This window comes from Pseudorca crassidens, chromosome 1, assembly GCF_039906515.1.
Source record: "Pseudorca crassidens isolate mPseCra1 chromosome 1, mPseCra1.hap1, whole genome shotgun sequence".
NCBI lineage: Eukaryota > Metazoa > Chordata > Mammalia > Artiodactyla > Delphinidae > Pseudorca > Pseudorca crassidens.
Genome location: NC_090296.1, coordinates 5653434 through 5668026, shown reverse-complemented (window position 1 = coordinate 5668026; position 14593 = coordinate 5653434). Strand labels below are relative to the sequence as shown.

Here is a 14593-nt window from a genome sequence, read left to right as displayed (position 1 = left end):
AAGCCCACCTGGGCGCGCAGGATGCTGGGTGGAGCCTACAAGGAGATGCGCGCGAGGGCTACTTTTTTTTTTTTTTTAAAGAAGATCTCTACTTCCACTTTGTACAGACAGCTAATTCTCTATTTTAATCAGCTTGCGATGCTATAAAAATAAATCAGCATGCATGGCTTATAAACAGAATTTTATTTCTCACAGTTCTAGAGAAGTACAAGACTCCTAGAGAAGTACAAGACCACGGCACTGACCAATGCAGTGTCTGGTGAGAGCCCACCGCCTGGTCCATAAATGGCCATCTCTGCTGTGTCCTCACGTGGTGAAAGGGAGCAGGGAGCTCTCTGGGGTCTCTTTTATTTATTTATTTATTTTTTGGCTAGGGTCTTGTTAAAGCCCTTTTTTTTTTTTTTTAATTAGGGTATAGCTGTTTTACAATGTTGTGTTAGTTTCTACTGTACAGCGAAGTGCAGTTCCCAGTGCCATACAGCAGGTTCTTATTAGTTATCTATTTTATACATATTAGTGTTTACGTGTCAATCCCAGCCTCCCAGTTCATCCCACCCCCACTTCTCCCCTTGGTGTCCATACGTTTGTCCTCTACGTCTTTGTCTCTGTTTCTGCCTTGCAAACAGGTTCATCTGTACCATTTTTCTAGATTCCGCATATATGCGTTAAGATACGCTATTTGTTTTTCTCTTTCTGACTTACCTCACTCCGTATGACGGTCTCTAGGTCCGTCCGTGTCTCTACAAATGACCCCATTTCGTTCCTTTTCATTAGGACTTCTTTTTCTTATCTGTCAAACAGGCATAGTAACAGAGCTTAGCTGATCAAAGGTCCTTGCGGAGTCGCTGCCTCCTCAGTTGCTGAGGCCTGTCCTGGCAGTGGACCAGGCGGGGGAACCGTGTCGCTGGGAGCTGCTCGATGCCGAGCGTGTCCACAGACACTCAGCCCAGGGAATCTTCACAGGCCTGGAGGGGCCTGGTCTGCTGGGTATCCTTAGAAGATTAAACGCAGGCTCTGGGTAGGAGCAGAACGTCACGGGCGCGGTGGCAGTAGCAGGCCAGGCAGGAGCTGGTGGTGCTTGCACGCAGCGTTGGGAGTGAAGACGGGCCAGACAGCCCAGAAACAAAGTGCAGAGCCAGAAGTGAGCGGGCCCACTGTCACGAGGAAGAAGTCGGGCATGAGTCCCGGGCTTCTGGGAAGGGCCATAGGTGGATGGGATGAGAAGATGAGGAAGGAGCCCCCTGTGGCCGGTCCCTAGACGGGGACAGGCAGCCGGTGGCCCTCACCCCTGCCAAGCCAGCTTCCCTCCTGACAGCCAGCTACCTCGTGAGCTCCGAGAGCTTTGTTTGTGTCCTGGCGGCTTCACCGAGTTGAGAGCCCCCGGGGCCGGATCTTTGGAGAGTAGGAAGGGGTATGTGTGTAGATTTGGGAATTAGCCAGAGGTAGGCCACCACTGAGGCCGGAAAAGAGTAGCGAGTTCTCAGTGTCTGAGAAGGGGGCTCATCCCTGCAGGGAGGTGCGCGCCGTGACTAGAGGGCGTCTCTCGGGTTCTTTCCTTCCTGAGCACGTGCCGCTCTTCGTGGTGTCCAGGTCGGGGAGGACATGGCTGCTGAGCTCTGAGGTAGGAGGAGCTTTAGGGCGATAGGGAAAGGCTTCCTCCTCCGTCCCGCAGGCGGCCTGCAGACGGGATGCCCCCAGGCTGACCTGTGGCGGGGGCAGCTCTCCTGCCCCTCGTGGCCAGGCGTTGAGCGTCCTGGGAGGACAGCGGCCACCCGGCCGAGCCCAGGTCCCCCGGGACCTGGACAGGGTGTGGACCAACCTCCTCGGCCTTCAGGTGCTGTAGACAGAGATGGGGTGCCCCCCACCCCACCACCCAGACCAGTTTTGTGTCCAGGGTCCTGGGGCCAGCACAGAAGGCCTGGACACTCGCCCGGGCATCGCCACAGGCCAGATGGGTGCCTGGACAAGTCATCTCCTTCACGCGAAACAGGGGTCACACCCCAGCAAGGAGTCTCTGAGGACCAAGCTGTGTCCGCACAGAGGCGACGTCTGCTCCGTGTGGAAACCTTTAGGGCTGATTGTATCTTCTCCCTCCTTGTGTTAGGAGAAAAGCAGCCTCCCAGACAGACAAGCCGGCTGATAAAAAGGAAGACGAAAGCCAAACGGTAAGCACACCCCACGGCCAGCCCACCCCGGCTTCCCCAGAGGTGTGAATGGACCGGGCCTGCGGGACACCGTGTTTGGACATACACGCGGTAGATACTTCGCTGGGTGATTTGTAGGAGGGCAGGGGGACAGGGGTGACAAGAGGGACAGGAGGGGGTAGTGCAGGGGGACAGGGCCTGTGGGCGCTCATGTCCGTCCCCGCTGCACCGGGTGGCAGGCCTGTGCTCACTGAGCATCTAGCAGACACTGCTCTGCTTTGGAGCTCGCAGCCTCTCAGGGAAGGCAGGTAAGAGGCAGAGAAGCAGGACCCGCCTGGGAGCGCCTTGAGGGAAGGGCCTGGAGGCTGGGGAGCTCAGAGGGGCAGCAGACAGATCTCAAGGGACTCGGGGGGTTGGAGAGTACAGTCGCAGTAGGCAGTGTCTGCTTGAAGACCAGGGCAGTTATTATTTTCAAATTATTCCTGTTCTTGAAAGGCTTCACTTGAGTCCGTGGATTCCAGCAAGAGCCGCAGGGGAGCTGGGCAGAGGAACCCAGCGCTCTGGCTCTTGTCCTGAGGGGGTCCTGGAGCCTAGTCTATCCACACAGGTTCCAGGCTCCCGCCGTCACTAGGGTGGCTAACACTCTTTCCCTCTGTGTTAAGCTTTCCCTGTAAAAATAGACTCCTACTGAAACGGCTAAGTTTAGACCTTAACTACAGATGGCATACAGGTTGCATCTCGGTGGCAGGAGACAGAAGAAATATTATAACCACCAGGCGCCAGGGTACCGTGCCACCCCCGTCAGCAGGGCGAGGCTTACCGGGTGTGACCCCCGGGCTCCAGCCTTGCCAGTGGCCCTCCCTTCCCCTGGTCCCCCCGCCTGGCACATGCGGTCCCCTCGGCCCCAGCAGCTAACTCCTCCTCGGCTGCACTTCTCTGTGTAAACAGTACTCCCTGAGAAACAGGCTCCCGACCTCCAGGCTAGTAAGGCTCTCTGCTACGTGGACCCCGGGCCCCTCTCCCCACCATGCTTCTCCCTGCCCTTAGCACACACATCTCTGCTTGTTCAGACTCGCTCATTCATGCTGAATCGTGAGCCCTGTGAGGACCAGGCGTGCATATTCCACTGTTCCCATGCCTTGCACAGAGTATGGAGTTCATCCAGCTAACTCCCCACTAATTTCTCAAACTGCAGAGGCCTGTCTGGCCAGGAGCCCAGGAATAATTACAGGTCTCCAAAGGCGCCGGCCAGTTCCCGCCATCACAGCTCCAGCCCCGGTACCCAACCTCCCTCCTCCCTGGTCTCCAGGAAGAGTGTGTTTCAAATCCCAGGGACCCTGGAGAAATCTTTGACCCCAAGGGTAGAGTTTTCTTCCTCTGACTCTCCTTTTTCTTTTCTTTCCTTTCCTTTTTTAAGAAGCCTCCTGGTCACTGGGAGTTCTGTTTGCCTTGGTCCCCCGCAGTCAGGAGGCCCTGCCCACCCGGGAGCAGCCTCTTCCAGGGCAAGGGCTAGGGCAGTTCCACACACCAGAGCAGGTGCCGCGTGGATGGAGACACTGGAGACTGGCTTTTCTTCTTTCTTTTTTCTCTTTTCTTTTTTGTTTTTTTGGCTACGCTGTGCAGTTGGCGGGGTCTGAGTTCCCCGCCCAGGGATTGAACCCGGGCCCTCAGCAGTGAGAGCACCGAGTCCTAACCACTGGACTGCCAGGAATTCCCTGGCTTTTCTTTTTTATACTTTTCAGTGTTTTCCAGATCCTCTTCATTGAACATGTACTAGGTTTATAATTAATGAGAAACAAATAAGCATTAGTTAAAGAAGGAAAACACCCCAGATGTGGAGTCAGATGTGGCTCAGGCGGGCGCTCTGCCGCTTGCTGGCCGCAGGCCAGTTATGTCACTGCTCTAAGGACGTGTTCCATGGCATGAAAACACAGCCCCCAGGCGCTGGGCCGGCAGCCTCGGGGCAGGGGTGTGGGCACGGCTGAGCCCCGTGCGCTGGGAGCGAGGATTCTTGTTAACTGTTTCTGAAATAATAATAGGATGACACAAAACAACTTACTGATTTTTTTCAGTTACTCTAACTTCACCCATAATGGCTTTCATTCTTGCCTGTTTCCTCTGGGCCCTGGTCCCCACGCATACGTGTTGATTTATATAGTTTCATTTATTCCACTCTCTCTTTAAACCAGAACGCTCAGGACACTTGGCCTGAGACCCACGCCTAGCACGTTCTTTTGCCCCTGGACCAGCAACTCCCGGGTTCATTCAGTCACCACGCAGATACAGGGTGGGGGTTCCTGATAGGTCTGATAGGTGCCAGGTCTGCTCTCGGCGCAGGGACCAGGCGTGAGCAGCCGTGGTCCTGGCTCTCACAGGCTCGCATTAGGTGGACCGGGCGTGGTGGGTCCTGATTGGAGCGCTGAGCCTGGAGTCCTGGCCCTGGAGGTGGCCGTGAGCGTCCGAGAGCCCTCACCCCAAGGCCCGGATGGACCAGATGGGAAGCAGAGTTGACGTGGGCAGTGGCAGAAGGCGATTCTTGGCTTTGGTCAGCATTATGCTAGTTCCGTCTCGTCAGGTCGGCTGGCTGTCTCTGGTCAAAAGCTCCGGGTAGGGCGTCCCTGGTGGCGCAGCGGTTGAGAGTCCGCCTGCCGATGCAGGGGACACGGGTTCGTGCCCCGGTCCGGGACGATCCCACATGCTACGGAGCAGCTGGGCCCGTGAGCCATGGCCGCTGAGCCTGTGCATCCGTAGCCTGTGCTCCGCAACGGGAGAGGCCGCAACAGTGAGAGGCCCGCGTACCGCAAAAAAAAAAACAAACAAAAAAAAAGCTCCAGGTAGCAGCTGTATGTGTTTTGCTTGAGAAAAATGGAGGAATTATGATTACTTAATAAATGCCATTTTCCTAAGAGTGTAGAATCTTTCCAAAATATGTGCGATAATGACGCCAGCTTGTGGCGCTGCTGCATTACTCACCTCCATTACAAGTGTCGCCACAGACTCATTCCACGGGCCGAGCAGACACGCACGGGCCGCCTTCGTGGGGCCCCGCTGGGAGCCAGGCACGGGGGTCCTGGGTGGATAGGACCATGGCCTCTGTGCTCAAGGTAGGACACTATAAACTGACTGCCGATACAGAAAAGTGCTGAGGACAGAGACGGAGCACCAGGGCCCTGAGCCCTGCGAGAGCTCCCAGGACAGGCGGCATCTGCCCCGAGCTCTGAGAGGAGCGGGCGTGCAGGACAGAGACGCGCAGCGGCCGTGTCTGGGGGATGGTGGGGCGCACGGGCGAGCGGCCGGAGGCTCGGGGCTCTGCCTGGCCCACTGGTCAGCAACATTGATGAACCCGTAGCCTGGTTGGGCTAAAGATAACCTTCAGAGCATTCTGAATTCTTTTTTTTTTTTTTTTTTTAATTTTTGGCCGCGTTGGGCGTTTGTTGCTGTGCGCGGGCTTTCTTTAGTTGTGGGAGCGGGGGCTACTCTTCATTGCGGTGCACAGGCTTCTCACTGCGGTGGCTTCTCTTGTGGCACACGGGCTCTAGAGCTCAGGCTCAGTAGTTGTGGCTCACGGGCTCTAGAGTGCAGCCTCAGTAGTTGTGGTGCACGGGCTTAGTTGTTCCGCGGCATGTGGGATCTTCCTGGACCAGGGCTCGAACACGTGTGCCCTGCACGGGCAGGCGGATTCTTAACCCCTGCGCCACCAGGGAAGCCCCTACATTCTAAATTCTTAACGCTTCCTCCTCTCCGGTGAAAGAGAAGTGAAGTGCTGGGGTCTCTAGGACTCAGGCTGTGTCCGTGCCCAGCCTTGACCAGCAGGGCTGACCAGAAGCGGGCTCCTCCCAGGGCTGCGGAAGGGTCCCGGTGGACAAGGGGTGGCAGTGCCTCGTGAGGGATAGTGAGTCTGTGGGCAGCGCTGGGCCCAGGGTCCAGGCCACGTCCACTGTGTCCCCCTGCAGCCTTCTCCTCCCTGACTTCCGTGGGGTGGACCACCTCCCCACCGCGACCTTGGGTTTTCATTGGTGAATCATATTTGTTGTTTTACTGATTATAAAAATAATATATGTTCATTGGCTAATTTGGAAAACTGAGGTTTTCTAGATGACCTGGCCCAAAGGTCCCCCACCCAGCCGGTCTTCCTAAGCAGGCCGACAGCAGAGCCTTTCTCTTCCATTTCAGGAAGAGCCGAGCACCTCTCCATCTCCGGGGACCCGAGCAGCCAGCCAGCCCCCCAACTCCTCAGGTAAGGTGCACCGCCCTGCCGGCGCCAGCACGGGGTCTTAGCACAGGAGGGGTTCTTACAGGAAGGCGATCTGATCCCCCTGCCTCACTTTACGGTGAGCAGAGAGGCTGCGCTGGTGGGGGGCTCCCCGCCATCTTCGCGGCCTCCACGCCGAGCCTGAGCAGGGGCACCCTGGAGGAAAGACCGCCCAGTCTAAGCCTCGCGTCTCCCAGCCGGCCTGCCAGCACCTACCGAGTGGTGTGGGAGACCGTGCCCTGGGGCTCAGGTTCCCGGCCTTGGGCCCGTGCTCCGAAGAGGGGCACGTAAATGTCACGTTCCTGCACGCTGCAAAACGCCAGCTGTGACCCATGTTACAGTGATTAGCAGTGAGTCTCGCTCGCTGAGAAGTCAACCAGACAAGGCGGTCCTGAACCCCGCGCAGAAATCCCCCAGTCTGAGCTCTGGAGCGGGGCTTGCGATTAGAAGAGTGCCTTGAGGCTCTATGGTGGGAAGAAGCCACCGCAGTCAGTCACTCGTCCAACGTTTCAGTGTCTGCTCTGAGCCAGGCCTGTGCTCCTGAACACATGGTGCGGTGCAGGCTTGGGAGAGGCGGAGGGGAAGTAGCGCCCCCGCCCCAGCCAGCGGAGGGCAGCTCTTGCCAGGGGCTGGCTGCTCGCTGGGGCACGGCTCTGCCCTGCACGGGCCTAGCGTCCTGACTGTTGGCGCGTCTGCCTCCCTTGCGAGGCTGCGGTCTGTGCCCTCTCCTTCTCAGGCAGTGCCACCACAGTTCTTGGTGAGTGACTGCATGAACAGCTCACGTCCCGGTGGATGGGTTGTTCCCAGTCTAGGAGGTTGAGGCTCAGTGTGTTTAAATGGCTTCCTCCAGGCTGCATGCCTGGACCCTGGACGTGGTCCCAGCTCTCATACCTGTCCGGCAGGCCCAGCGTGGGCCCGTCAGCCTGCACAGTCTCCAGGCTCAGCTCAGAGTGGTTGGCCCCTGCTGCCCCAGGGGTTTTTCCTTCTGCCTCTCTGCTCATCCTGCAAAGTCAGTGAATTCTGTCCAGCTCGACAAATCTCTTGAAGTAAAGTGAGATGTAGTTTAACACCAGTTAAAAAGGAAAAAGGAAAGACAAATCAGCTTTGAAGCCCAGGCTGGGAAAGAGCCAGCTGCAGTGTCGGGGGAGAAAGCAAGGAGTCAGGGGACAGGGGACGCACATGGGTCGTGGACCTGGCCCCTGAAGGCGAACGTGGACCCCGGGCTGCCCGGAGAGTGTCCTGGTGGGGGGCCTCCTGTGCCCTGCTCGGCCCACTGCTGGAGTCCCAGGGCGCCTCTGGAAGTCGTAGTTAAGAGGTTCCCTGACCAGCTGGCTCACGTTCCAAGGACAGACCCAGTCATGGTGAGAGGGCTCAAAGCCAGGCCACAAGGTCAACCGAGTCGAGGGAACAGAGGCTCATGTCCTGAGGGGGGCGAGACGCCGGGTGGCAGCAGGGCCATCTACACCCTGCCAGGGCCGCCTGGGCCAAAGGGGACTGGAATAAGGAGCCGGGTCTCAGCTGTGACGGGGGAGCACGGGTGGGCCTCCTGCCCGGGACGCTGTGGGATGGGGGCCACTGAGCGCCCTCCCAGCTCTGAGGCGCTTCATCCATGACATGAACCAACAGAGTCCGGCCGGAAGCCCTGGGAGCGGAGCAGCTCGGCGGAGAAGCCCGTGTCCTCCTTGCTGTCCAGGTGAGCTGCCCCGGGAAGGCTGGCCCTGCGCCCGGGTCGGTGGGCCCAGGCGGGCGACGGCGCCAACTCACCTCTCTGTTCCATTCCGTTCCACCGCACAGAACCCCGTCTGTGGCCAAGAGCCCCGAAGCTAAGAGCCCCCTTCAGTCGCAGCCTCACTCTAGGTACCGAACAGCCCCGCCTCTGGGGCCTCCTTTGTCCCTTGCCCATGACTAACACCCCGGATCCCACCTGTGTCCTGTCATCTAACAGTCGGCCCTGGGAAAGGGTGGTCTGTGCTTCGTCAGGGACAGGGCGGGCCAGCTGCTTCCTGTCTTCTCCTAGACAGAGGGCCCGAGGCCAGGGGAGGGGAGTGACTGTCCAGAGAGGCAGCGAGGTGGAGCCGGGATCGAATCCCAGCTCTGGCCTCGCTAATTGTGACACCGGGCAAGCCAGGGGACCTCTCCGAGCCTCCACTGCTCCCCCACGCCACGAGGAGGTCTCTTCATCCCTCACGCACAGGGTGACCATGTGTGGACAACAGCTGGACACAGGAAATCTTCAGCAGCCCTGGCTGCATCCCGCAGCTCAAAATCCCGGGGGCTGGCCCAGCACCCCACCTCCTCTCCTTCCTCTGCCTTTTCCCCGGAGATACGCTGACCATATTTCCCAAACCAAAAAAAGCTGATGTGATAACAGGATGGGTTGTTTGAAACTGAGGTCGCCCAAAAAATCGAGAGACAGTCACACAGTAGCTATGGGCCAAGTGTGGCCTGAATTTGCAGGCTTCTAGAATCCGTACTAGGAAGTGTCTTCAGTGCCCATCACAAATTGGAGGGGAACAGCCCAAATCCCAGAGCAGGGGGAGTTTGAGCCTGGTCTTGCCAAATCAAACAAGGTGACCAGAGAGAGCTCCAGCCGGCCCAGCAGGAGTGGCGATGACAGATGCGGGTGAACGGGGATGAGGGGTCTCGACGGCAGCCAGGACTTGTGGAGGGCCTTTCTCAGCCAGGCCCTGAGCTGGGCCCTGCAGGTCCCTGCCTGCGAGGAGCTCATTTTCCTGTTGGAAAGGCCCGTAAATAAGACAACTGTGAGTTCTGAGAGGTGCTCTGGGGAAGACGTAGAGGGCCGCGTGGTGGACGGGGCTGGGGACGGGGGTGCTTTAGCGAGTGGGCCTCTCAGAGGTGGCATTCGAGTTGACCCGGGTGAGAGGGAGCCTGCCCCGTGGAGACTGTGGGCACGGCCCTCCAGGCCGAACGAGTAGTAAGTGCTAAGGCCCTGAGCCTGCCACCAGCCTGGCAAGTTCAAAGAACAGAAAGCAGGCCGTTGTGGCTGGCAGGTGATCGGACGTGGGGAGGGCAGAGGGAGGCACGTTTAGAGAGGCAGGAAGGAGCCGCACGGTGAGAAGTGTGGATTTTATTCTGTGTGCGGGCCCCAGTCTCCGAGCTCTGCGCAAAGGGCGCCGCGATGGAGTTGCTCTCTGGGCAGCTCGCTCTGGCTGTGAAGCGAGCGGTGGACCGGAGCCGGGCGGGAGCCAGAGCAGCCAGGGAGGCGAGGCGGCCGGGGCTGACCTGCAGCTCCCAGCAGAGCTAGCTGCTTCCTGGTTGTGGAGTAAGGACGGGCGGCCAAGTTCTGAGTGGCCAGGCGTCCCTCACAGGGCAGGAGCGTCGTCTAGGGCATTCCTACACGTAAGAGGGCTCTCCGGCTCCGAGCCAGACTCACAGATGGGGCGGGTGCCGCAGGGCTCACAAAACCTGTCGGGGTCACCATCGGGGGCACTTTCCAGGTCTGCAGATGGGGGGACCGAGGCCCAGAGAGGTGAAGCGGTTTGTCCAGGTGACTGGAAACTACAGGATGGGTGTGACGGATCCAGGGATCTCAGGCCGGACCTCTTTCCACATCAGGACCCAAAGTTAACGTACAAACTCAGTCAGGACCACATTTATTGAGTCTCTTTATTGAGTTCATCCAGAAGGGGCGCAGGAGCACTTTTTCTTTTCTTTTTTAACCCAGCTTTGTGCACTGGACACTAAAATTTTATTTACAATAGCATTCAGTGGGTTTTTTTAATCCAGTTTTATTGAGATATAATTGACATCTAGCGTTGTGTAAGTTCAAGATGTGCCACACTGTGATTTGATACACGTGTGCATTGTAAAATGGTTACCACAGTCAGGTAAGTTACCTCGTCCATAACCTCACACAGTTACCTTTTTTTGTACGTGTGTGGTGAGAACTTTCAGGTCTATTTTCTTCGCTCCTTTCAAGCATACGATACAGTATCGTTAACCATAGTTACCGTGCTGTGCGTCACACCCCCAAGAGGGAGCCCATCTTAGTAGCGGAAGTGTGTGCCCGTGGGCCACCTCCACCGGTTGCCGCCACCCGCCAGCCCCTGGCGGCCACGAGTCTGCGCTCTGAGTTCGGCTTTCCTAGATTTTACATATAAGTGAGATCATGCGGCGTTTGTTTTTCTCTGGCTTATTTCACTTAGCATAATGTCCATGTTGTCACAAATGGCAGGGTTTCCTTCTTTCTTGTGGCAGAATACTCCATTATGTAACCGTGTGATGTACATATGTACACGTGTGTGTACATACACTCACACACGCACACAGATACAGACATGACATCTTCTGTCTCCATTCATCTGTCAGCGGACCCTTGGGTTGTTCCCATGTCATGGCAGTTGTGAATAACGCTGCAGTGAACATGGGGGTGCAGCTGTCTCCTGGGACAGTGATTTCATTCCCTTCGGCTGTGTACCCAGAGGTGGGATTGCTGGCTCGTGTGGTCATTACGTTCTTAATCCTTTGAGGCCCCTCCACACTGTTCTCCATCGCGGCGGCACCAGCACTTTAGTTTTCATGCTTGTTCTCCTTCACTGTGGAGAACACCAGCCCTCGATTTCCCCAGATGGACCTAATCTGTACAGTGACCCCTGGTAGCCATGCCAGTCCGCCAGGTCAGTGTCTGTCCGCCAGCTGTCACATCCACGATCCCTGCAGCTGGCTCTAGCCACATCATTTCCCTGAACCTGCCTTTCTCTCCACGTGGGGACAGAAAGTGGATCCAGAAAGTGTACCCTCAGCACCATGGTCCTGCTTTGAAAGGCCAGGTGGTTAGACGAGCGTTTGCCAAGATTTCCTTCCTTCCTCCCTTCCTCCGTCCTTCCGTCCTTCCATCTTTCCCTCCCCTCCTCTCTTCCACTGGTGGGATCTTAGTTCCCCGACCAGGGAGTGAACCTGGGCCCCGGCTCTGAAAGCAGCAAGTCCTAACCACTGGACCACCAGGCAATTCCCTGCCAAGATTTTCCAGGGAGGATTCATGTGCAAGAGACATGAAGTTTCAAACCAGCTAACCTTAGTTCGGAAGCATCAGGACAGTCCCCAAAACTGAAACCTTTGCCTGAGACGAGCAAAACCACATCCAAGGACGTTTCCTGAAGTAATTACACACCAGAGCCGGTTACCAACACCAGGGACACGTGTTTGTGTCGGAAGTGGGTGCCTTTAGGATGAGTGTTTAAGGTTTTTGCAATTTTGTCTCGTATTTAATGCCATCGTTACTGGTTTCCCCCAAGCCTCCGTCTAGCCAGGAACGCAGACCCTCACACTGAGGGCCAGCTTATCAGGGTCCCTTTCCAGGGGAGGCAGCATGTGACGCTGTCCACTTACGTGGCTGCTTCTGTGTGAGAGCTGTCCAGGCAGAAGACACCAAGTCCTGACTCTTGGGTTGGGAAATATGGTCACAGTATCCATGAGCCCCTCTCGAGGTGGAGACAGGGCATTGGAGTCCTTTTCAGGTAGCTAAGGAGCGGCCGGAGGTAGAAGCAGAAAGCGTGTGAAGGACGATGGGAGAGGGCAGGGCTGGGCCCGCAGCCGGGAGGCGCCGGGGCACCGCTCAGTCTCCCAGCACGGGGGCGCCTGCCGGGCCCCAGCGCCCACCTGACCGCACCCTGCCGCCCTCTCCCCAGGATGAAGCCGGCGGGAAGTGTAAACGACGTGGCCCTGGATGCCTTAGACTTAGACCGGATGAAACAGGTGAGTGTGTCCTTCCCGGAGAGGCTGTGAAGGAGCCAGAGGCTGGGGACTTGTCGGGGCCGCGTGGGCAGGCAGGCCCGCCCTCTTGCCCAAGAGGGCCACATGCGGCTGCCAGCAGTCGGGAGCCGGCGGTAGGGTAGGGGAGGGGACACGCGCAGCGTCGGTCCCCCTGCCCCTGTCCTTACCAGGAAAAGGCTCCCGGCCCGCCTCTGGGGCTTCCCCTTCCGGGCACCCCGGCTCCTCCTGAGTATTTCTCAGGCGTGGGAGGGTGTCTCACGTCCCAGTCCCACTCACACACCGTTCCCCAGCTTGGGGAGGGAGCCGAGAACACGGGTGACATGGGCAGGGGTGAGGGTTGTGGCGCTGCCCCTGCCCCTCGGTCAAGGCCACTTCTCTGCTGTCTGTCCCTTCACTCCGAGGCTCTGCTCCCACCAGGAGATCCTCGAGGAGGTGGTCCGCGAGCTCCACAAAGTGAAGGAGGAGATCATCGATGGTGAGTAGAGGGCCCCCACCCCCGGCATCGCCCTGAGCCGGGGTGCACCCAGCGTCCTTGAAGACGGAGGCCTGCCTGCGCCCAGGGCGGCCAAGCAGGGGTCCAGGATGGTCCAGCCAGGGAGGCCGTCCAGGGCCAGGAGGCCTGGGCCTTGTACCAGCATGGGGGCGGGGGTCAGTCTTCCTCCCAGCGGCCAGCACCACCCTCCCGCGTCTCTGAGCAAACTGAGACTCAGATTAAGCGCCTCGTGTAAGGCCGGGGACGCCCTGCTGCTCTGCCGCCTCAGTCTGTCTTCCCAGGATTAGCCTGTGTCGAGGAGAAAGATCCGAGAGTGCATTCCCAGGCCCAGAGCGGCCCTGAGTTATCTGCTGCTTAGCTCAGCACCTGTGGACGTAGATTACTGCTTTTTATTCTGCCACTTCTGATCACTGGGTTTGGGGTTATAAGGGCAACCGCTGCCTTCCCAGAGGTTTAGGGGTCCAAGAAGCCACAGAATTACCTATGGGCCTGACCTAGTTCACAGCCTGCTTGGCCTGGCCTGAGGGAGCGGGCATGTGGCTCCAGCGGCAGGGCCTCGTCACGGTGAATCACATCCGTCCTTCCGGGCCCCACCGTAGCCTTTGATGCCGCTGGCTCAGATCTGGAGCCAGAGGAAAAGGAAAGGTTCGGGCAGGGCTGGCTCCGCCCGACAGAGCAGTGAGGCACAGCCTGGTGCCCACACCCCTCCCCATCCCACCTGCTGGGTGCTGGTGGCGGAGGGCCGCCAGACATGGGAGAGAGGAGAGGCGGCTGGGAGCCTGCGTGGGGTGCCAGCAGAGCCGGACCCCTGCCCAGGGCTGGGTGACGGCCACACCCCGTCCTTGACCCAGAGAGCACTCAGTTCCTGTTTGCCCAGTCCCCCCACAGGCCTGGGATGGGCAGATAAGGAGTTAATGAATGAAGAGAGAAAGCAGAGCCAGAGAGGAGACAGAGGCCAACTATTAACCCTGCTCTGATGCTGGGCGCTCCCACCTCAGGAGGGCTGCTTGTGTGGCCCCAGGGCCAGGGCTGGTGTGGGGCCCGAAGCAGGGCTGCCAGCCAGCCAGCGAGCAGAGGGCACAGCCTCAACGGAGGGAGCCAGTGGGTGTGGGGGGGCCCCCGTCTCTGCACCTGCCACAGCGCGGCCATGGTGGACGCAGCCTCTGGGGCGGGCGGCTGAGAGGCTGGGGGAGATGTGGGCCATGGGGGTCTCCTGGAACCCTCCCCTCGTTCCCCTGCTGCTGGAGACGGGCCCGGCCCTTAGCTCTCTCTCCTGGCCTTCGGCTGCAGGCCCCCTGGGGTCTGTCCGGGCAGAGGCTCACATCTGGGGGAGGACTCTGGGGAGAGGAGCAGGGAGAAGCCCCGGCCCCCTCCGGATGGGGCGAGCCCAGGCCCGGGAGGCAGGGCATGGGAGCCCTCCGCCCTGCTCAAGGTCACCGACCTGATGCTGCCCCTGGGGGCGGGGTGGGGGGCTTGCCGGTCCTCCGACCAGAGCTGGGCTGCCTGCCTGCCCCTTACCAGTCCGTCCTCTGACGGGGAAGGGGCAGTGCCATCTTTGAGGGGCTGCCAGCTCACGAGAAGCGGCAGATGAGACCCACAGAGGGCTTTGCTGTCACCCCGGAGTCGGCCGGAGCCCGCTGCGCTGCCTGCCCTCTGGCCTGGGGGGAGACAGAGCGGGGCAGACCCCAGGCAGGACCTGAGCAGGCCGGGGGGCGGCGCCTGAGCCTCCTGTCCCGCCCTGTCCCCTCAGCCATCAGGCAGGAGCTGAGTGGGATCAGCACATCGTAGGTCGCTCGGCCCCCGACGCCGCCTGAGACCCGGTCCAGCCGAAGGCGGGGACAGCAAGGAGCCCAGCGCCCCGGGCCTCCAGCACACACGAGCACGCACTGAAGCTAGGATGTGCTTCGTTTAAAAGTCTTAACCTGTGATAAAATATTAAAATGAGGAAAAAAGTTCAGCTCCTGGATTTTT

The 14593-nt window shown here is 58.8% G+C and overlaps 1 protein-coding gene across 5 annotated transcripts in view; it reads left to right on the top strand.

Moving 5' to 3' along the window:
* EVL (Enah/Vasp-like) overlaps nt 1–14579 on the top strand; it is a 164183-nt gene extending 149604 nt beyond the window's left edge. For 4 of the 5 annotated variants that reach the window (XM_067725940.1, XM_067725924.1, XM_067725950.1 and 1 more), the window contains 7 exons: nt 2105–2165; nt 6318–6381; nt 8023–8089; nt 8191–8253; nt 12045–12111; nt 12547–12604; nt 14373–14579. In XM_067725940.1, coding sequence (XP_067582041.1) covers nt 2105–2165; nt 6318–6381; nt 8023–8089; nt 8191–8253; nt 12045–12111; nt 12547–12604; nt 14373–14410 — 418 coding nt within the window. In that variant the 3' untranslated portion in view covers nt 14411–14579. The remainder of the gene's footprint in view (nt 1–2104; nt 2166–6317; nt 6382–8022; nt 8090–8190; nt 8254–12044; nt 12112–12546; nt 12605–14372) is intronic. The other variant, XM_067725960.1, reaches the window with a different exon arrangement.
* Nucleotides 14580–14593: the final 14 nt, after the last annotated feature.